The sequence below is a fragment of the Falco peregrinus genome, chromosome 1, assembly GCF_023634155.1.
Source record: "Falco peregrinus isolate bFalPer1 chromosome 1, bFalPer1.pri, whole genome shotgun sequence".
NCBI lineage: Eukaryota > Metazoa > Chordata > Aves > Falconiformes > Falconidae > Falco > Falco peregrinus.
The window spans coordinates 38,419,691-38,442,496 of NC_073721.1; the positions used below are offsets into that span (position 1 = coordinate 38,419,691).

A 22,806-nucleotide genomic window follows, 5' to 3' on the forward strand; every position below is an offset into this window, starting at 1 on the left:
GTTTTGGCAACCGATTATCCTTGCATGTGTGGTTATTGTGAGGCACTTCCTCGGCTTATGAAAGCAGAGTTGGAACTTTCCCCAGCATGTGATGCTTCAATGGGTGCCAGCTTTCTGTTGTCAAGTAAATTAAGATTATCAGGTAATAAGCCTGATATCTAGTCTTCTTTCCATGTGTCCTGTGGAGCTACTGAATCAATTATGCTCATCCAGGCACTTCATTCAGTTGCTGCTTAGGCCAGTGGAAGCATTCTGTTACCTCTCTGCCTGGTTTAGATGATACCGTCGCAAACCGTTCACAGACTGTCCCTTCTTGTTGTAGATAATCTGGTATTTAGCGATGCAACCGTCCAGTAAACAGACATTGTTTTCTACCATGAAATGTCTGAAGAAAGATACAGTCTCTAGCTATTTATCCTTAGTCTTCTGCTGAGAACTGCTGTTCCCTTGAATTTGCTGACAGTTGTTGAGTATTCTCTGTTGGGCTTCAGGCGAAACAAGAGGTCTGAGTGAGATGTCTTACATAGTCAATTGAAACCTGTTCTCGTCAATGAAATCTCGCTTGAGCTTATTCAAGTGTAGTTTTGTGTTATACTCTAGCTGAATCATCTAGCACTCTGTAACAGTAACCTGTCTTCATTAGTTATTCTTGTATCAATCTTTGTCACCTGGAAACTTTATCAGCAGCAGTTTTATAAATATTTAACATTGCTGGACCATTATCTCTGGACTTAGTAAGAGCACTGTGCTGCAGAAGCTGGGTGAAATGCTTTTCCTCCAGAGCAGCAGGAGGACTTGCTGGTCTGATTTCTCTTCCCCTGTCCCCAGATTATAAGGATCAGAAAACTTAATGTGAAGCTCTGTCGGTTAACTAGAGTCCTGGATGGGCTTGTCCATCTCAGAACCTTGCTATCAGCTATTCTTGGAAAGAAGTACTGGTATGTTTTCAAAAATGTTTAGCACATCCCGACTAATACAGGAAACTTCAAATACGTTTAAGTATTGAAGTTCCTACCTATGTGCTCTAAAGCTGTCACTAAGCCTTATATGCACTTTAATGTCTTGGGCATAAATGCTTGAAAGATTTTTCTTAATGCAAGAGTGCTGCAGTAGTCCTAAAATGACCTTGAAATACCCCTCTGGTCAGTCTTGGGCTGTCCTTAACTTAGCATTGAAATACCATTGCCAAATTCCTGTAACTAGGGATGGGATTTAACTTACTCTTAATCTTGCTGATTTTATTGCTGGCCTAGTACAGGAGAATTTGTAGGAAAGCTTCTGTGGCAGGGAAGCAGCCTTGTAGAAACCAGCTAGCCAATATTACATGGTTTATTTTTCAGTTCTTTGAAGAATTTTTGCCGTGAGAGGGTCAGTTGTACATTTGGACATAACTGCACACTCACACTGGAGATGAAAATCTACTTGAAGTATCATTTGACTCTTCCCCAGTACTTAGTTGTCTTTAACATTAAGATGACTTTATTTTTTTTGGGTGGGGGGAACCCAGCCAAAAAAAACCCTGAACAACAAAACCTTAATTGAATTTCAGAATGCAAGGATATGGTCTCTTAACTTTTTCTGGCCCATCCCAAGATGACTTGTAAGAAAATGTGGAGTAAAAATGGGAATAGAAAGAGAGGGAGTTTAGGATGTGTTGTCGAGGTAAGTTACTGAAGCAGAACACTGTGCATCTTCTTGGTACTGGTGCACAATTAAAATTATCTCTGTGTGATCTTGCCAGATAGAGGCAAGCAGACCTCTTGCATAAGCATTGTCGTCTTTATAGAATATTAATTTTGGGTTTTTTTGGTCCAGTTAATGTGCATACATACAAAATGTAAGTGTAGCCATTAAATTTCTTTTTGTCAAAATCCCAATACAGAACTAAAAGAGGTGTGGTTTTTTGGTTTTTTTTTTTTGTTAGCATAAAGTAGATGGTAATGGTAGCCTGAAATTGAATCACTTCTGATCAGAGACTACTTCACAAGTTGATCAAACATTGTAGTGCTAGAATATGCTCAGAGTTAATATGGTATATCTAACTATAACCAAAGCTGGGTTTCTTAACTGGTTCCAGCAACTGCCACTTAAGTCAGTCATTGCCACCGCATGTTTTTCTGTTTTTTGGGCAAGGCACATTTATATGCAGTTTAATGTCTGTACTTGCATCAATTTGGTGTGCTCTTCCAGTACCGGTTAATTAAGACCCAAATTAAATGCTGCTCTCAATGTTCCATAGACTCAGAAAACAAGGGAAGTGGAATTCTTTCTTCCCTATCCCCAGGAAAGGAAAGCTTTTTTGTTAGCGTGCCTCTGAGTCTTGATAGAAACAATGAGTGGTTCAGCATCTGAGATCTTCAAGGAGATGTTGCTGCTGCCACTTCTAACTTTAAACATTGTTTTTGCATGCAACTAATTTTTAAGTTACCCAAGTAAAAGAAAGAAAAGAATATGGTAGCATAGGATTTCTCGGCTAACATCAAAATACTTGCAAAAATCAGCATTTATAGTAAACTTAGGTACAGTTTGAGGAAAAATTACTGCAAAATCATTTGGGGAAACTAAATGCTAGATTGTTTGGGAAGTGTTAGAGAAAATAATACAGCAGTGGTGTACGGACAGTGTTGAAGCAAAAGAGCTCAATTCTTGTTTTAGAGAGGAATAGGAGGTAATAGCTTACTTCAGATAGAGTACTTTAAATCATGTTGCCCTCGGCTCTGCCGTAGTTCATAAAACACTAAAAATGAACATTAGATCTTAAGAGATTTAAAACATGCAGTATTCTGGAATGATGTATAGCTGTAGTGTTTTTTTGCCTGTACACACTAAGTACGCGATTTTTTTTTTACGCTGTTTGTGGAATTACTTTTTTAACTGTGGAAGCACATACTCTTATTTAGGGATTCATTTATTTAATTATTGCTGGCAATTATAATATGCTGCTTCTATGGCTATTGTTGAAGCTTTTACTTTAGGGCATACTTTTATCTGCATAATTACTTCCTGACTGTTTTCTTTTGATCTGCTGGGGAATTCCTGTTTTCTCTCAGTTTTTTATGGCTCTGGCTGTAATACAAATAGTTTTGAAATGTACACCGAGATGACTTTGAGTGCATTTTTAAAAATGATAAAAGGATACAGAACTCACTTGGCTGTATTAAGCTCTTAAATTCTTGTTTACTGCTACCAGGGCTTGTTAATATGAGGTAAGATGAAGAGTAGACAGAGAGGTTTTTCTTTTCCAGTTTTCACAAAGGTGTATCTGCATAGAAATGCCTTTAAATCATACTTACTTTTCCTATGGAATCATTGATTATTTCACTGTACCTCTAGATGATATCCTGCCCTTTAAGAATATATCTTTTGTTTGTTGACATACACTGGTGGTCTCCTCAGTAGTAAGTTGTGTGGTTAACCTTCTGCAGGTGGGAATAGATGAGATTATAGGACTGCCCAACAGGAATATCTTCTGTACTGCCCTTCTGTTAGGCTTGGCTTGCCCTGGGTTTCCAGAGACTATATTATTTCTGCCTACTGGAAAGCAGTGCAGAAAAAAGTACACCTTCTTTTTAGATGAAGCGGTAGACATCTTCATCTGTTGCTGGTGTTCTTGGCAGCATTTCAGTTTCCCCTTTTAAACAGGATTTTCTTAACTATTCATTGGTTTTCTCACTGTTGCATGGATTCTGCCCTGTTTTCATCAGCTTCCCTGCTTTTATTCCCACCGTACTCCCATGGTTGCTGGGTGGAATCCTGGAGGCAAAGGCAGGTTTCAAGTAATTTTGCCTGTACCTGGACAGAAAAACTGTTCCAGCACCTGCTGTCAGTGAGGATAACTGTCTTGCTGGCATTTGCTGTCGCTCTTGTCCTTATTCGTTATCTTTTGACCAGTTTCTAGGAGACTATCCTTATGGATAGCCTCATGGCTTTGAGTAACCTGGTCCCACCTCAGAGCTGACCCTGCTTGAGCAGGGTGACATCCTGAGATCCCTTCCGAGCTGACTTCTTTATGTGATCCTGTAGAGATTATGATCCTGATGCTGTGTTCAGGAAGAGGTGCAGGACTCCCTTTAGAAGATCACATACGTTAAATAAGCGGTGCATGTCTTCATTTTCCCTTCACCTCCTCCCTTTTTGGTAGGCAGCCTTTGGTTCTCACAACTTTAATAGACCTTTAAGTCTATGCTGAGAGTATATTGGAAAATCTGGGAAAGAGAACAATCCTGGGTGGCCTGTGACTTCAAACACATTATCCTGGGCTTTTGTTAAGGGCTCAGAGGATAAAATACAGTTTATATTTTACTAAGCAAGGAAAATGGAGTTTGTATTGGATATAACGACTCTAAATAGAATTTTCAAAGGCTGTATATTGGTGTTCAAAGGCATGATACATAACAGAATGTACTGTCAGAAGTGTGGAGGCATATTTAAGTGTACCATAGCAGGCTTTTAATGTCTGTCTGTGGCCTCTTCAGTTAAACTCTGTTGCTTCTCCATTTGGAGAAACAGTGAGTGTGTATGTGTATATCAGACTTTCTGTGCCTTTTCCATCTTTCCCAACAGAATGATCACTTTTGACTCATAAAACCTACAACATAAAAGCTCAAAAATACTACTAGCATGCTACTGATCTAACAAAGGGATTAAAATGTAGGGAACTAATGTCCAGGCACTGTTCAGCAGTCAGCAGGAATGTTTGTTGTTCTGTTTCTCTGTCCTTTTAAAGTGCTGAAGCTATAATTGCAAATGTTGTAGACTGAATGTGTGTATGGAATGCACCTGTTAGGAGTTTCTTCAGTGATCTTTGGCTCATCAATTTCAGTATGACTTAGATGCGTATACTTCAGGAATAATGTTGTAAAGCTTTAAATACACAAGAGCTGCTTTACGATGCAGTCTGTTTGCTCACCAGATTTAACTCATGAATCTTGTAATGAGATGTTACCTGTGTCTGTCTTGTTTGCTGTTTTATACACGACAGAAGGTACAAAGGGAAAATCTTAGCTTGCTTTATGAGCTCCAGCTGTTCTTTTCAAATTCTACTGCTGTTAGTGACATTGGTGGGAATGTGCATCATTGTAGAGATTGCCTGTTTGCTGTAGATGAATCAGTGGTAACCTTACCTCTAATGGGTAATTCTATGAAAGAATTAATCTTATTATATTAGAGACTGAATAAGTATTTTTTAGCATTGTGGAAAAATTGCAATAGCAAATTACCATTCTCTGGAGCCTTCTAGTCCAATGGTTACTGGCAGAGGTTTTAGACTGGGGAGATGCTTCTGGCAGACTAATCAAAGTAAATGCCTGACAGACAAATCAAAGTATCCACTAATCTTTTTCCAGATTTACCGTGGTGGCTACTTTTAATTCGTCAGAAAGCAGTAATTGGAAAACTTCCAGGAGACCATGAGGTTTGCAAAATAACAAAGATTTCAGTGATCCCACTTTCTGAAACAGAACCTCAGGATCTGGAGTTAGAGGTATGACTGTCTTCAGTGAATTCTGACTTTCCCCCTATCCATTTCAATGAAATTTAAATGTAAAATATCATAGTTAAGCAAATACCTCTCATCCCTTTTTCCTGGTGTATGCAGACATATTGAACTTTTTGTGCTTTTTAAATTCTGTGTTTTGATTAAAAGTTCTTATTTTTAAACACAAATCACAAGTATTTTCCCTTCCTAGCAGAACAATAAAATCATATCCATATTTCATAAAGATCCTTCAATATACCACACAAAACCAAAATTGTTAGGGTAATTGAGCAGCAGGTCATTTGAGAACAGAGCTGTATCCACTGGAATCATCCAAAGCTGCAGTCTAGGACAGGGACCTTTTTTTTTAAAAAATAAAAAGAGAAAGAGCTCTTCTGATTACCTCATGATGACTAGGATGGTATGATTTTCAGTAAATCCTAGTACTCAGGGATGTGCACTGTGATTAGTAGGCTGTTGGGAGAACAGTTCTGTCTCCAGGCTCTCTTTTTTTGAGTGTGTGGGAGCAAGAAGAGCTGCTGAAGCACTGCTTCAGAATCTGAGTGTTGGAACCTCCCAAGGTCTGGGATACAAGAATATGACTTGAAGTCTAGATGTAATATCTTCCTGTTCTTAGTCATATAGCCATCTGCTTGGTGCTTCTGTGCCTAGAAGCCTGTGTAAGAACTAGGTTTACAGTGCCCTCTCCCAAGTACTTCAGCTCTTTTACTCCTGAGGTTATCCCTGAATATCACAAGGTAGGGCTTCATGTGTGTGGGTTTTGTGGGGGAAGAAGCATCATATCTTTGCCCTCTGAATCAGGAGAAAGAAAAAAAATAAAATATATTTTATGGATGCTCTTGCTTTCATCCTGTTTTGGAATCTTGATTCTGTAACTTAGCTTCAAGGCAAACCCTTACTTTAAAAGTTGCAGAATTTTTTCCAAAAGAGAACAGATAAAGGAAAACCAGTACAAGTGAGTAATACTAATTTACGCTAATTTGGGTAGGAAGTTGATGTGGCTCTGGATACTCAGTCATGTCAAATTGAGGCAAATGGTCTTACAATCACAAGAAAAAACGCCTTTTATAAAAAAAGGTGGAAACCTGCATGTTCCCCCTGTATTTTGGAATGTCTCCCCTAGGTTTGTGGACACTGCAGTCTGCTTTTGTAGATTTTAATTAAGATTGTCTTGACATTTTAAAAGAGTATTTAAGTATTGGCTTTAATTCAGTATCATTGTTTAGCTTTGTAAAAAGCATCACTTTGGGATAAACAAGCCAGAGAAGATTACACAGTCCCCAGATGACACAAAGTTTCTGCTGAAGACTCTTACTCAAATTAAATCCAATGTGTCTGCTCCAAATAAAAAGAAGGTAAAGCTTTCTACTGATTTCCTGTTTGTTGGTTTTTTTTCTTCAAATATTTAGTTGGTAATTCAAAGGTTATGGTGGATGATCAAATGGAGTACTAAGAACTAAAAAGAGAACTGGTGAAAAACTGCAGAATGTGCAAGTACTCTATCTTGAAGTTCAGTTTAATTTTTGATTATTTAACTGTGGCTTCTATAGTTTTTCATTTTGTAATTGTATAATTTTGGCAGAATTGCTAGTAGAGTGCCTTCTTAACAGGATTAGCTTCTAGTGGGATTCTAAGCTTCCTCCAATTGCTTTTCATAAGGGTCTCATAATAAAAATTGGAGACAATTTGGTGCATGGTTCCTCAGAGAACACCATGCATTCTTACCAAAATGCTTTTAACACAATAGGGGCTTAAATTAGAAAGTCTGAACAACGTTTAATAAAACTAGAACAGGTAGATGCAATATTTCTTGACCTCTTGAGATTGAAACGTACTACTTGAATGTAAGCTTCAAATGTTAGTCTGACTGCTTTGCTAATGCCCTTACTGCTAAAAGTAATAGTATGATATTTCCAAAGGTGCTGTCCCATATGTTTATCTCTGCTAGGAATTTTAAGATCCTGCTCCTCAGTGGGAGAATGTTTGTCCTACAGAGTTAGAAATGGCATCTAGCAAATAGGGCTGGAGCCTTTTTCAGTCAGAGAAAGGTGTAAGAAAGCCATTACTTTTTTTCAGATTAAAGAAAGCAAAGAAAAAGAGAAGCTGGAGAAGAGATTATTGGAAGAGTTATTCAAAATGTTCATGGATTCGGACTCCTTTTACTACAGCCTGACATATGACCTAACAAATTCTGTGCAGAGACAGAGTGCATGTGAGAAAACTAACTTACCACTGTGGCGAAAAGTAAGTGTGGGGGGTTTTGTTTGGTTGTTTTATATTCCCTTCTGGGGGATGTGCTGTTCAAGAATGTATGTGGTCCAAATTTGACTGGTCACATTATCTGCTGGTATAATCTACAGCAACCAAAGTTTGCCCTGTAACCAGCTTTAGTGCAAGGAAGTGAAACAAGTCTCCAACAGCATGTCTTGAATTGAGCTGTTATATTTAAAAGCAGTGAATGCTAGACTTCTCTGTACAGTTATAGTGAATAACACTGGTGTCTTTACCAAAGGTATCGCCAAACCTTACTTAAAACATTGCAGAAACCGCCCTTTTTGTTTTAAACAGGTTGATGACAGATTCTTTTGGAACAAGCACATGATTGAAGATCTCATCAGCATTGATGTGAGTTATTTCTAACAATAACATATGTTTAGGAGAACTATTCTTTAGTTTCAGTTGAAATGTTTGCCTAAGGCCTCAGAAGTTTACTTAAAAACCTGCTTGGCAAATAGGTCAGGATCAGGGCTGCATCTTCTGAAGCTGAGTAGCTGGCATTACCTTCTTCCCCAGCTAGCCTTCCAGCAGCCTTCTAGCCTGTGATCACTGCTAAATAATCAAACATCAACTGAATTTAAAATTTTATTCCAACAAAACAATGCAGAGTAATTTGATGCGTCATACATTTGTGCTGATTTCTGAAGGTAAACTTGAGATTTATGCATCTGTGAAATGGATTATCCTTGGACAGAGCTGAACTTCATAAGGAGGAGGAGCCAGAAAAGAAAGAAACTCTGAACTACAAAGTTGTCATCATACAAGAATTTTTGCCTTCCTAAGTGGAGGATACTGTTTTTCTCCTCGAACAGAGTAGCTGGTCAGTGTAACAATAGTGTAGAACAAATTATTCTGAACAGCTATTCAGAGTAGATAAAGCATTTTCCTGGCTAATGAGCACATGAAAAAACATAGAACAACCACTTTTTTCTTCAGTGTATGATGTAACCTTGTAAGTAAAGGACTGAGTTACTAACTACTGTAGTTGTATGTTCTTTTAAAGATGACCGCAGACACTTATATTATGCCCTGTGTCTCTTTCACTAATAATTTTCCATACTCTAATGGTTATGGAGTCAGAGCAGGGTAAACCTAGATGCTCTGTGAAGAGTTATGTATGATGCAGGAGTTTAAATAGCTGTATTTTTCATGTTATAGGATATAAATGGATAACCTTGAATTACTAGGGAGTTAAGATCTCAATTCTGCTCATGAAACTGAGGTTTTAGGGATAACAAAGCACTAATGTGCAGGGCCCTGAACAAGTTGGCTTGGGTACTAAGTGGGCCCGTATAAAGCTTATGATAATATGTTCAGCTGAAAACAGACTAACAACATTACACTTTTAAATTATCTACCTATATAAATGTAATATATGTCCACACGGAGGTTGTGAAACAAACTTTACCCAGTTTCTGCCTTAAGGATTACCTAGATTTCCTACTGTATCTGAACTGACTAGCCTTGTCTTTGGCATGAGAAGTTACTACTTCAAGCTCTTAATGTGCTTTAATATCAGGTGTAACATTGTATGGAAAATTCCCTTTGGGGAGACTGGAAAAGAAGCTTTTAAATACTGTAGGTTTTTTTCTGTCCCTAGATAGCTGAGAGTAGAGGAGGGCTTTTTGCCTTGCCTTGATTCAGCTTGCTTCATCTTTGCAGAAAAATCTTAGGTTGCTTTCTCTTTCTTCCTCCTGATCTAAAAGCCCTACAACTAATGGAGGAAAAATGTTGGTACACCTCTTACAGGAATAAGACAATGATATAGCAAAAATGTCTGAAAACATGAATAAGTGTGCAAAGCAACTATTTATAAACATGAGAAATGGCAGAAGGAATTGTAGGTAATGTAGAACCAACAGGAATGTAACTGGGTTTTTGTAACCTTCAGAATGCTGAAGTGGACTTCTGGATTATACCCATCATACAAGGATTTGTGCAAATTGAAGAACTTGTAGTAAACTACAGTGAATCTTCTGATGACGATAAGAGCAGTCCTGAAACTCCTTCTCAGGAATCAACTTGTGTAGATGACATTCATCCAACGTTTCTGGTGGCACTTATTTCACGCCGAAGTCGGCACAGAGCTGGTAGGCAAATCTATTTCAAGGTATTGGGATTGTTCCTGAGCACTGGAGAGGGATGCAGAAAATAAAATTTGGGTGCTGTGTTGCGCAGCATATGGTGAGCCCTTGTCAAAGTTTTTCCTCCTTAAAGGAGGAAAAAAGGCTGTAGTGTGTACAGCACTACACAGCTGTTACTTAGAGTGGTTACTAAATGAGCTTTACTAGTTTCCTCCTGAGCACTGAATGCATCTTTGGAGGTCACAGTGTGGAGGTGAAGTTCCATCTTTCCAAAGAACACCTTTATTAGGACCTGGCATACAGCTGTCCTGATATGTTTCAGTAGCCCTGACTGAGAGTTAAATTTTCAGAAGTCTTTGAGGGCTTTGACAGCAGCTGAATAGTAACTTGAAAAGGCACGTGGGTGTGCGTGCCTGTGTCCCAGATGTTTATGTAGTGCCAAGGTGTGAAATAAGAGTCATGCCTTGGTCTTGCACCTTATTTGACGACTTCTAGTAGTAGCAAGGCAAACAAAAATTATTCCTTGTCTTTAGGAGCACAGAGAGAAAGGTTGAATCACTTTACAATTTAGTAAATCTTTTCAATCTACCAGACTTTTTAAGATACTCTCCACCATGTCAAACTCCTTTCCTACACAGTCAGAACATGTCCAAAAAATAAGAAAAAGAACTGGCGAGTTTACCCTGATGTGGGACTGGCCTTTGCACCACAGCTTACTTCAATGCACTTAATTCATTTCCCAGGAAAATTGTGTCAAAACACCTCTGAGCACATAGTTGAGGGTTTCAGGGTAGTATCTAGCTTGCAGTATGCCTTATACTAAATTGTTATAACGATACAGAAACTGAATAGGAGGGCAAATCTCTCAGTGATTTTTCTCTTACTGTTAATGACACTATACTCATCGGTTTGCTAGTCCAGAACATACACGGTGTAGAACTTTCTCCCTTGACACAAAAAGATTGCTTTAGTAAACTGATGCAATATTGTAAACAATCCTATAATTATTCTTCAGTTCATTCTGTAATACACAATTTTAGCCAAGAGTTTGAAGTGTTTTCATTTCTGAAATAAAAAAACAACCCCTCAAAAAACCAAAAACCCAACAACAACCCAAACCCAGAGGAATCATTGACTTGAAAGCCTAAGATACTTCTCTGTATGATACAGTGATTATTTGTCAGGCAGCTTGTTTGTGATTTTTAAAAAAAAAAAGTAACCCCTGCACTAAATTATCAGTATGCCCAAGACCTTAGGGAAAGGTATAATGAGATAAAGGAAGACAGCTGCTCTTAAGCTTAAGAGAGTAAAAGCCTAGTGTCTGCAGAAGTTGAGGTATCAAAAGTAAGGAAGCTGAAGTTTCTTATGTAATGATTTGGTTTGGGTTTTGATATAAGAGCTACTACTGGTGGCACAACATAAGTAAAGGCTATCTGATGCACTAGTCTAAAAGCCCCTGTCTGGTTAAAGGCATAATACTGCTTTGACCTTTTGTGACCCTATAAAGGTCCCCATGATAAGTATTTTATATTCCTTTCACTTCCTTATTTTTAACCTCTTCCCTTCTCTCCCATAGTCCTTAGCTAGTACAGTTGAGGTTCAGTTTAAAAGTTTGGTCGTGTTACTTCAGGACTTGGAACAGAGTTGTTCTGATTCTGTGGAACTGAATTTCTATGCTATAAACCATGGCCTTGAAACTTTTTCCAACTCCCTTTACTGAGTTCTTCCCCATCTATTGCTGCCATCTGCATCCTTTCTGAAATAACAGTGTAGTCTCCCTTGAGTAAAGGATATGCAAACACCGGTTCTGTGTAAGGATCAGATCAGAGATGGTTTGGCGAAAAACTGTTGTCGGAAGAGTGGTATCCGTTCTTAATGTGAGCATTAGTTATACAAGTTGAGGGCGATGAGGGGAGTCTTCTGTTTTGTGGGACATGCAAATATTCTTGGGCTGCTTGTGGGATCTGTTACTGTGACAAGTGGAGCATCTGTCAGTAAAGGTGGCCTTTAGGTTAATGGAAAATACCAAGCACTAAAGTTAAACTTTCTGCTGAACTGGACAGAACAGGAGCAACGTATCCTTTAGGGTGGGCTAGATATCTGGGACTTGATTGTGCCAGTAGACTGCCTTGCCCTGCCAATGTACTGGCATACCATGAACAGCAAAAAGTAAACTTCACCTATACAGTCAACACAACTTTTGGGGATTAGACTAGGATAGGAGTGAATTTTAGCCAAAAATCCATGATCAACAGTAGAACTCTCTTGTGTTACGCTTGTTAAAAATGATAGTGGAAATTGTTAAGACTAATATTTGTATATGAATGGATCATTCTTATTCATCCTAGGAATGCGGTATAAGCGAAGAGGTGTTGATAAAAATGGAAATGTGGCAAATTATGTTGAGACGGAGCAACTGATTCATGTTCATAATCATACTCTTTCATTTATACAAACAAGAGGCTCTGTGCCTGTTTTCTGGAGCCAAGTTGGATATAGATATAACCCACGGCCCCGACTGGACAAGAGTAAGTATTTGAGTGGAATAGCTGAAGATCGGAGTTCCCTTAGAAATGGGTTAGTTGAAGTGTTGCTTTGGCACTGGTCTTTCAGTGGCACTTCCTAGAAGCCAGGAATGACAACAATGACTTGATTCCAGTTAACTGCTGCTCTCATTGCCACTATGCAGAGCTCTGACTTCTCGTCCATTGTAAATTCCAACAGATCTTGAATTTTAATACTTAATGAAGTATCTGTTTTACGTCTAGTCTTATTAGTTGCAGTGTTTTCTGGGTTGGGAAGGGAGGCAACTTGGCTTTCTCTTGAGAACCTGCTTAGACATTCATGTCTTACGCGTACCTTTGTCCACAAAGTAAACTTATGCTGAGGTTCCTTCTGCATTAAGAACTGCTATTTCAATGTGGGGAAACAAACATTTCATAGAACACCAGTTTTGTAATGTGCTTTTGTCTTTGAAATGCAGTACCATCTAGTGGATTTTGTCAGATCTAAATTTGCCTCATTTTCCACTCAAAGATAATGTAAAATCCAAAACATTTAAGAATACTAATGAGAATATTGTGGCAAACCTGAATGCTTGTATGAATTATGTATTCATACCTGAACTTTATTAAAAGGTAGAGGTTGACAGAATCTTCTCTAGGTTTGCCACTGTAAAGGAGAGACTTTTCTCAGAAACACTTTATACCAAATAACCTGGAGTTTACTGGAGAAAGATAATTTGTTGCCACCTCATGGAAATGAAAATCAAAATAAAATCATAAAGTGAAGAAACTCAGAATAAAACACCTCCCAATCCCTGCCCCTGCCCTCCCCCCCCTCAGTATTTGGAACACTTGATTGGTTCCAACTGGAAGCTTGTGCTGTGACATCAGTTTATAGAACTGAGCAGTCCTTATTCGTTCATATCTTTTTTTCTTTTTTAATTCTTTTCCAATAGGTTTAGTTTGCTTTTTTTTTTTAAAAAAAGTGAGGAATTGGATTGAACTTGATAGGTTTGCAGGTAGCAGTTGAGACTTTGAAGAATTAGTAGTGCCTTGAATCAACTGGGTGGTGTTTTTGGTTTTTAGTTACAAGTAGTTTTCTCCTTTGGGAGAAATGAGTAACACTTCTAGTGTCATGCTGTCCTGCATGTGCCCCTTTTGCAGTTTGCAAACGTTTCTTCTGAAAAAGCAAGTAGAAGTACAAGATGTGAAACAAACACCATCACTTTTCTGGGAGAGGTGTTTATGTAGTTGTTTGGTGCCTATGTGAGAGGATTAAACAGGCATGTTAAATTTTTGTCCAATCTGCCCTGCATAAAAGCGAAATATAAGCAAAATTTAACAGTGGTGCTTCCTGTACACTATAGTAGTAGAACAACAGTGTTGAAGTTGAGCGAACTGATGAAAACGTCAAAAGTAATTCTGTACAATGTGGTGTTATGTATCTAAGTACTTTAAGGGAAGCTATCTTGGTTTTTTCGAGTACAGCTTTGGGCATAATTCAATACTTCAAACGGGACTTGTTGCTGAACAGGCTTTTTCTAACACTGCTCTGACTTGTAGGTGAAAGTGAAACTGTGTCTTGTTTTCGTGCACATTTTGAAGAACAGCTGAAAAACTACAAAAAGCAGGTGAGTGCTGCATGATAAAATAGTTATTTTATGAAAATGTAGGAGACGAACATTCATGTTTTTAGTTTCTCTTGTTGATGATATGTCGTGTGGTTTTCTAGACGCTCACTGGCAATTGGAGGGGTGGTACGTAAATAAAACTTGAAGTTTTTCAAGTGTCTCTGTAAGTAACCCTTAAAAAACAGCAATAACTTACAGAAATCTCTATAAGCCCCCCTTCTGTGTACCTGTTCTGTAAATTCATAGCTCTTCTGAATTAAAATTCAGGTAGGCATGCAACTACTGGAGCTTATTTGATCTTGGGTATAATCTAGCAAAGACTGTAACTTCAGCAAGATTGCCTACAAATCTTTTAACTCTTGAGCTATTTGTCATTCCATGGTATGTATCTAAGGAAGTTGTGTAGCAGGTGACAAGTATTAATTAAATTTTTTAACAGGTTATTATTAATCTGGTGGATCAGACGGGCAGAGAGAAAATTATTGGAGATGCTTACCTTAAACAAGTTCTTTTGTACAACAATGCAAATCTGACTTACGTTTCGTTTGACTTCCATGAGCACTGGTAAGAACCCTTTTCAAAAGTGTCACTTTGCATCTTTACTAGCATGAAAGGAGAGTAGAAGGAAGGAGAAGAGCCGTTATTATTTTACTTCTGCATGAAACACTATTCTTTTGAATAGGAAGAATATAGTTTGTGAACTAAAGTGCTATAAAAGTTCGAGTTTGGGTAACCAAGCACTGCAGCTTGTTGATCTTGTGTCCCTGACTTATTAAATATGCAGTTATTTATTAGGCAAAGCTTAGAAGTTGTTACGCATTTTAAGCAAGTTTCCTTAAACATGCTATGAATGTAAAGCTGTGGCTGACCTGCTTCTCGGGCTGTGTAGCTTTCTGCTCTTTAATTCTTTACAGCAAGCTGTTCCTCTGTTTCCCTTGCTTGTTTCTATAAACATACAATGGATTCTTTCAGGACCCTGATGCTGTTTTTCCGTTATAAAATACACTGGATTTTATTTTAATCCAGTATAAATAGTTGCTGTTTTCATGACTGCACTCTGTCGGCGTAGTTGAGGGCAGTGTTCACATGCCCAAGCATACACAGGCATGTATTTCTCATGCTTCTGTCAAGCAGACTGCATTTGTGTACAAATATGGGGCTCTAAGAACTGTATTAATCTTAATTTCCTAACTTAATCTTAGGGATTGCATCTGGCCTGGGAAAGCATTACAGACTGAATAACTATGTCATCAGTAGATACTCTCTGAGAGGGGGAGGGAGGAGGGAAAACCCCTTCAGAATTGTAATGACCTTTGAGATTTCTTTCTGTAGGACTGTTATCCTGAACTGATTTCATACAGACTCTTTTATTTAAACGAGCTTTTGGTTTTGCTTGTTTGCTTTTCTCCCAAGAGCTGGTGTAGTGGCCAGGACTGTTCCTTTTTGTACTGTGAGCATGAGTGAATAGATAGCAATACTGAAAACGAACTGGTGTGGTGGGGAGAGGAGGGGATGATGTATCTGTAAGTGGTTTTTCTGTAGAATTGCGGGTAAAGCCGGGTAGGCCACCCTGATTTCAAATCTATAGTGACCACTTTTGTTGAGTCTGTCTAAAATAAGAACAGAATGGTTACACATGCCTGAATGACTGCACACTTGTTCTTCCTTATGGAGGCAGCATTCAAGAATGCAGATTCCTCAGAATTTAAAGATCTCAATCTCTTGCCTTGGATTTGGATATCGAATGGTATTGTAAAATATTTCTGAATATTGGCTGCGATTTTAAAGTTTATCACAGGAGAGAATCTCTCCCACTCAGCCAAAATACTATCTTTGTTAGCATTGCAAATAATACAAAATAATTAAGAAAAATAACCACTCTGGTTCAAACTGACTCCTGTGAAATTCTGTATTTTAGCCGAGGAATGAAGTTCGAAAATGTTCAAACGCTGACTGATGCCATTCATGATATTATTCTTGACATGAAGTGGTGCTGGTAGGTAGTTAACTGTTTTTAGACTAGTATGAAATGTTTATAGAAAATGAAACTACATATTCAGAGGCCTTGATTTGTCATAACTAACTGATACATTTTGTGTTCCTCTCTTGATGCCCACCTGGTGCATCATGAGTTTTTGTGTTCTGAGGTATTGGTGTTCTACACACGTAGCAGCAAAAATTCTGAAACACTGTTTTCTGCCTGAGGCTTACTGCATTTAACACTTCTAGGGTTTTTTATATTTAATGTGAAACACGCTGTGTTTGACCCACAAACCCTAGAATGCCAGCCTTGCTACTGGAAACAGTAGGCATGCTTGAACTTTAGTTTGTACTGATTAAAGTTAATGCATTGTGGTAATAAGTATGGCTGCAGTCTTCAATCAATTACTGTATATTTTCCAATGTGTTTTGTGAGTGAGATGTTGCTGTTGTTAGATTGTATGTTTCTGAAACTCATGCCTTTTCTCCTGAAAGCTCATTATTAGTATGTTTGAATTTGATTCAACATCTGATTACATACCAAGTTTACGGCCCCGATAAGGTGTATGTTGGGTATCTGGCCTGAAGAGGAGGATGGGTGGGAACAAGAGTTGTTAATTCGGAGTGGGATGTGGCTGGGGTGATGAGTGCAACTCCACGCTGAAGTTTTCTACTGTTTGTAGAAACTGATAAATTACACTGGGTGGCAAGTGTCTCAGTATGCTTTTGCTCTCTTTTTCTGTTGAAAGGGTTGACCAAGCTGGTGTGATTTGTAAACAGGAAGGCATTTTTCGAGTTAACTGCATGGACTGTCTGGATCGTACCAACGTCGTGCAGGCTGCTATAGCAAGAGTGGTCATGGAACAGCAGGCATGTATAACTAACATACTTTTTCAAGTACTGAATACCTCAGAACTTAATTGTAATCTGCGTGTTTGAAAAATGCTAATCTTAATCTCTGCTGAAAAGTCTTTGCAAACTGCTTGGAGAGCTCTGAAGCTGAAAGTAATATGTACAATTAAAATAACATGAAGTTGTTCTGAAACAGTGATGCCTAGTGTCCTCCTCCAGAGAGGAAATCACTGTCCACATCTTGGAGAGGATTCTCTTGTTCTGATTTAGTAATTTTAAGTTACGCATTAATACAAAGCTTAAAAATACATCCCAGCCCCCAAATCCCTCCCCGGAATGAGATGTTAAAGGACTAAATTCTAACTAGAAGTTGGATGCTGTTTTAGCCACTTTGAAGTGAAATTCTGTGGTGCAGTGGGGTAGGTAGGTTAGTTGTCTCCTCTGTGTGAGAGGAGTAATTAAATCACGATGTAAATATCCCAGATGGCTGTGACTACTACGCTCTGGAATAGTTTTCCCTGCATAGAGAAGGAATTTCCAAGCAGACTGAGAGACCTTCCTTTAGTCTTTCTCCTCTTGCCCTGACCCCCATTTGTTTTTTGATGTAGAAGCTCAGTGATGATAGTCTTCTCCTGTGAATACTTAATAGTACTGTCACTGAAACTTTGAAGCTTCAGCTACAGCCCAGCCCAAAACGAGCAAACCTGTTTATGTTTAGAATGAAGGATGGTGTGGGTCCTTCATTAGGATGAAGAGTGAATGGCTCTAACGGTTGTATCTGGCAGTTCCTCTTTGTCACCTGCTTTTACGAACTCCTGACATACTATAAGAGTATTGGGGATGAGGTGTGAGACCAGGAATCCCACAGCTGTTATTTTAAAACAGGATTTCCAGATATATTAACTCTGAGTTCAAGGGTAACCTCTCAAAATCAAGAGTTAGACTTTTGTGAAGAGGACTTGAGTAGTCATTGCTATAGTACTAGCCTGTGGTGTGCTAGATCATTCTCATACTATAGCTGAAGTACTTTGGAATCAATCCATAACTGAGAAGTGCCCTAAGCATTGCAAGGTACATGACATAAATTAGAAGTCGGAGTTACATGTACCTTACCTTTGCACTTCCTTGGAACAATAGAACTTCTCTCAGCTGGAAACTTGATAGAGCTTTCAAAGTCAATGTACAGACTTGTATCAATTTTCATCTAAATTACAAAGAGTGCTTGCGCATTTTTTTTATTGGTAGTAAGTTGAGTTTTGCCTGTGATTTAGTCTAAATTATCTCTGCAGTTGGCCTAACATTTAGTGACTGCACTGCAGTGTTATGTATGAGCTGCTTTATCAATTTAGTTGGTATGTAAAACCACTAAAGTTTGTATTGTAACCGAGCCTTATCTTGGGAAAACTTCAAGTACAACTTGTTCTGAAGAGTAAGATATCTTACTTTCAGTATCAGTGTTAAACAGTAACTGTCCAAAATGTACAAGCATTAATAATAAACACAACACATGAAGTTGTTTTAAGGTTTTATTTTGGCAGAGGAGAAAGTTTGAAGATGGCACTTCTGTCTAGAAACAAAAGATTAAGTATCTGGTGTGCTTTTCTTGTAACTAGTAAGAGATTCCATTTTTTTATTTTCGGAACTATGACATCACAAATGCCTTTGCAATGAAAGATACTAACTTTTTTATCCCTGTTAAAGTTTTGTGATGTCTGTTCTCTTGATATTTCTCTATAGAACAATGGAAACACATCCAATACTTCAGGTAATTTGTTTTCCTGTAGCTAATTTTTTGTGAAGATTGGCTCCTACATCCATAATTAATGTATTACTGCTGCATCCAGTGATATGATGTTTAACAAATCAATGATTCATTGCTAACAATTTAAACTGTCAAAATATCAGAATGGGTTCCTCTTTCAGATCATAAAAAACTTAATTAAATGCTTGGCAAGTGTTCCCATTTTCTTTATCAAGCTCTGATGCCGAGAATGATTTTTACCTTGACCCTTATGTTAATGTGTATGTCAAATTCCAGCTGAAAAAACTGGGTGTGATGCCACCAGAACAGCCTTTGCCAGTAAAATGCAATAGAATCTACCAGATAATATGGGCGAACAACGGAGATGCCATAAGCCGGCAGTACGCGGGCACAGCAGCCTTAAAGGTAAAGGTAGAGCGTTATCTGTTCTGGTGATGAGCAGTATTTTATGTTTCAGGTTTGATGTCCAATGGAGAACTCCTGTATATGTAAGTTACCCCAATATTCTGCATGTTTTTGTCCTGAAGATGTACCAGGCCTTTTAACAGAAGAATATTTTGTATCACACTTGGCTTGAGTGTCCCGGTGTCCTGTGGCAGTGCTGGCTGTATTTTAACTTAATTCTGTTAGTTTTGCATCTAGATAGAAAGCGTGGCTGAGCAAAGGGTTTAAGATCTGTATCAAGCATTACTTCTGTGTAAATTTAAGCATGGTTATAGTACTTTTAGGCAGTTACAGTACTTCCAAAGAAGATACTCTGAAGGACTGAAGATCACATTATGTAGGTAGCAGGGTGATATTTAGTTAATTTTGTAAAGACTCTTAATTATTGTAATGCAGTCTGTCTACCAAGGTCAGACATCAGTCATGAAACTCCTTACTCCTGCTGCTTTGAAAAGTTACAGAATTTGAGCTACTTTCTGTGTGTATATAATCACTGGTGAGACAATTTTTAGTATTCCTGGTATTTGGCATTGGAAAAACCTTTACAATGAAAATGCTGAACATTTTAATCTTTTTTTTTCAAATCTCTCTGCTGAACTTAGATTAGCCTTTTACATTATTATTTTTTAAAAATAAAATATCTGACATACTTGTATTGATAGTGAATGTTTTAACTTTAAATCTGAAGCACAGGCTCACTTATACATCTAAATTTTCAGCTCTTCTGCTTGAAGATTTCTCTACTCGCTGTTGAGGTTCATGGATTAAACTTCTTTTCAGTTGGATGGCAATCACTCTCTTAACTTGAAAGTGAAACACACTTGAAATAATCTTCATAGTAGTTGGCATGGCTTTTAAGAGTGCTCTGTGCCAATGTTCGGACAGTCTCTGAAAACAGAATCCTCTAGTGAAATATAACTATGAAAACTGCTTTTATTCAAATTCGAAGCCTTCTGTGGCCTAGAAACTTCCTTTTGTTTCTGAGCTTGGGAAGCTATGTACTATTTTCATTCACTATGTTGTTCTTGTTTTGGTAGCAGAAGCAGAGAATATGAAAACCACTTCTCAGTAAGCTGCAGTCTTCGCCATTGTTCCAGTAGTGTTCCTTTTACATAAACATCCAAAAAATGAGGGGATTTTTTGAGGTGTACAAGCATCACAGTGATTGATGTCTTGAAAGTTCTGCTTTAATGTTAGCTGGCATGTATGTCCAGATTAATGTTTTCCATCAGGAATTCATATAGAAACGTATGTCTGTCAAAACCACAAGGTTCTCGGCACAGTCAAACAATGCCATGAGAAGTAGATGCTCTCTGAAAATCCAGCTTCTATATGAAACAGTTACTTGAACGTAATTTCTGAGTTGCCATCTATTCAGTTCTGAATTTCAGAACGCCAAAGCTTTTGAGCTGAGACTGCAAAGTTGCATATGTGCATGATTTGCATGTTCTGTGTAACAGGGTGACTTCACAAGGACTGGTGAAAGAAAGCTGGCGGGAGTAATGAAGGATGGAGTTAATTCTGCCAACAGATACTACTTGAATCGTTTCAGGGATGCTTATAGGCAAGCAGTCATAGGTAAGAATAGGATTTCAACTAACCTGAACTACGGTATTTAGAAAAGTTTATTAAAATCTTCATCTTTCTGACTGATTTTATTTATTCCGCAACACACCCCACCCCCCCCCCACCCCCCCCCCCGAAGCTTAGAAGCGCCTTGAGTATGTATATAATGTTCATGTCAATGTAGTGGACGCCATATGAAATGGTCGTTCTCCATTTGGAGATGAAACAACACTGAATTCAGGGAGATTAACTGCGGTATAACTCCCTGTAGAATTTGCTCCTAACTTCATTTTAGCATTAACTGTTTTGTGACATCTCTCTTAGACAAAGTTAAATTTATGTAGCAAATGTTTTTTAAAATGGTGAGTTAACTCTTGCTTTTCACTAGGAGAAAATAGTATTATACCTACTGAGTCTTCAGTTTTGCACAACACTGTTCAGAAAGAATAACTGTTTTTCAAGAGTCCATATATGAAACATCTGGAAGACATTTACAAAGTAATCGGACTATTGCTGTATATCACTTCTAACTGTTGGTTTCTTGTTTGGTATTTTGTGGGTTTTATTTAGATTTGATGCAGGGTATCCCTGTAACAGAGGATCTTTACTCCATATTTACAAAAGAGAAAGAGCATGAAGCCCTGCACAAGGAGAACATCAGGAGCCATCAGGAACTGATCAGCCAGCTGTTGCAGAGCTACATGAAACTGCTCTTACCAGATGATGAAAAATTCCATGGAGGATGGGCCCTTATTGACTGTGATCCAAGGTTTGTTGAATAAACTCATGATTGATCAGCTGCTACTATAACACATCTCATCTGTTAATCACTACTGTTGTTAAATGATTTTGATAGCTGATGTGTTAACAGAATACAAGTGGAGAGTTTTGTACAGTGACAAGAGTCCTTGACGGGGTTGAATACTTCTAACTGTAAAAGCAAAGGTTCTCTAAACGTGCGCTTTTCCCAGAGTGCCATAAGAGCGGTGCATGCTGGAGTTACCTTTGCGATACCATCTGGAAAGGCGTGCATGCAGTTAATATTGCCAAAATGTGGCTGGCACCCTGACAAGCACTTCCAGCTGCCCTTAGTTCTAGAAGGTGCTGTTTGAGGAGCTGTTGTTCCTTATTGCTTTGTAGGGAAAGTATAACTTGACTTCAAAGCCATCTCTATCGGGTTAAAATCTTGTGTAATGAGTCAGTAGTAGAAAAGCCTAGATTTCTCTTCATGAGAAGTAGTGAGCATAAGCTCTAACTTCACTGATAAATCTCCTTGTCAAGTTCAAAGTTCACGAACTTGTAAAAGAAAAAGTGGTTAGATCTACTGAACGTTGAACTTCAGCACTTAAAAATAGCAAAGCAGGATGTTATGATAGTTACTCAAAGCACAGATTCATCACCTCGATTGAGTCGGAGACATTTTTCCATTTAGCATTTTTAATAGCTTGTGGGTTTCCTATTTATTTTTTGACCTGCTGCTGACCTATTTGAGCTGTTAGACTCCAGGTTTGAGAGAGAGTGTTGCTTATGTGGATCCCCTTACTTTATGGTAAGCCTAATGACACATCACATTTTGGCTTGTGAAGTGTCTCGCCTAACTGGGTTTTTCAGTGGCTGTGAAAAAGTAGCAGCATCACGGGTGATGACATACTGTAATGTGCCTTCACTTTTAAGAGGGTTCCTAAAATACCTTGGGGATGGGTTAAAGCTGTGCAGGTAAAACCTTCTCCCCTGTATTAATTCTTCTTTCCCTTCCTTAGTCTCATTGATGCCACTCATAAGGACGTGGATGTTCTGCTGTTGCTCTCTAATTGTGCCTACTACGTGGCCTAGTAAGTTACCACTTTCTCTTACTATGTGTGGTTTAATTCTAAGTAGCTTTATTTCAGATTACTAGGAAGCATTAAATTTTGATTCTTTTGTAGTTATGACGATGAAATCGACAAGGTGAATCAGTACCAAAGGTTAAGCCTTGAAGCTCTGGAAAAAATAGAAATAGGTAAGAATGTAGTCACCATATATCTTTCTTGAATGCTTTTAACAATAGCTTGAGCGCTTATCAAAGCATCCTACAAATATATTGAAACAGCGAGCCTCAGTGTGTTGCATATGTCCCGTGCAGCCCACCATAGCCAGAAATGTGCTTTTTCTTGCTGATAATGGATGCCAGAGTTGAGTCTGGGGTCTCATATACCTGTCTTTTGCTACT

General features: G+C 38.3%; 1 protein-coding gene across 1 annotated transcript in view; it reads left to right on the forward strand.

The window, feature by feature from the left end:
- INPP5F (inositol polyphosphate-5-phosphatase F) overlaps window positions 1–22,806 on the forward strand; it is a 44,661-nt gene that overhangs the window by 17,100 nt on the left and 4,755 nt on the right. The window contains exons 3-17 of the mRNA XM_055804591.1: window positions 5,346–5,482; window positions 6,724–6,852; window positions 7,574–7,741; window positions 8,066–8,122; window positions 9,666–9,864; window positions 12,207–12,386; window positions 13,926–13,993; window positions 14,433–14,557; window positions 15,912–15,989; window positions 16,723–16,843; window positions 18,864–18,992; window positions 20,492–20,609; window positions 21,168–21,366; window positions 22,358–22,429; window positions 22,523–22,596. Coding sequence (XP_055660566.1) covers window positions 5,346–5,482; window positions 6,724–6,852; window positions 7,574–7,741; window positions 8,066–8,122; window positions 9,666–9,864; window positions 12,207–12,386; window positions 13,926–13,993; window positions 14,433–14,557; window positions 15,912–15,989; window positions 16,723–16,843; window positions 18,864–18,992; window positions 20,492–20,609; window positions 21,168–21,366; window positions 22,358–22,429; window positions 22,523–22,596 — 1,854 coding nt within the window. The remainder of the gene's footprint in view (window positions 1–5,345; window positions 5,483–6,723; window positions 6,853–7,573; window positions 7,742–8,065; window positions 8,123–9,665; window positions 9,865–12,206; window positions 12,387–13,925; window positions 13,994–14,432; window positions 14,558–15,911; window positions 15,990–16,722; window positions 16,844–18,863; window positions 18,993–20,491; window positions 20,610–21,167; window positions 21,367–22,357; window positions 22,430–22,522; window positions 22,597–22,806) is intronic.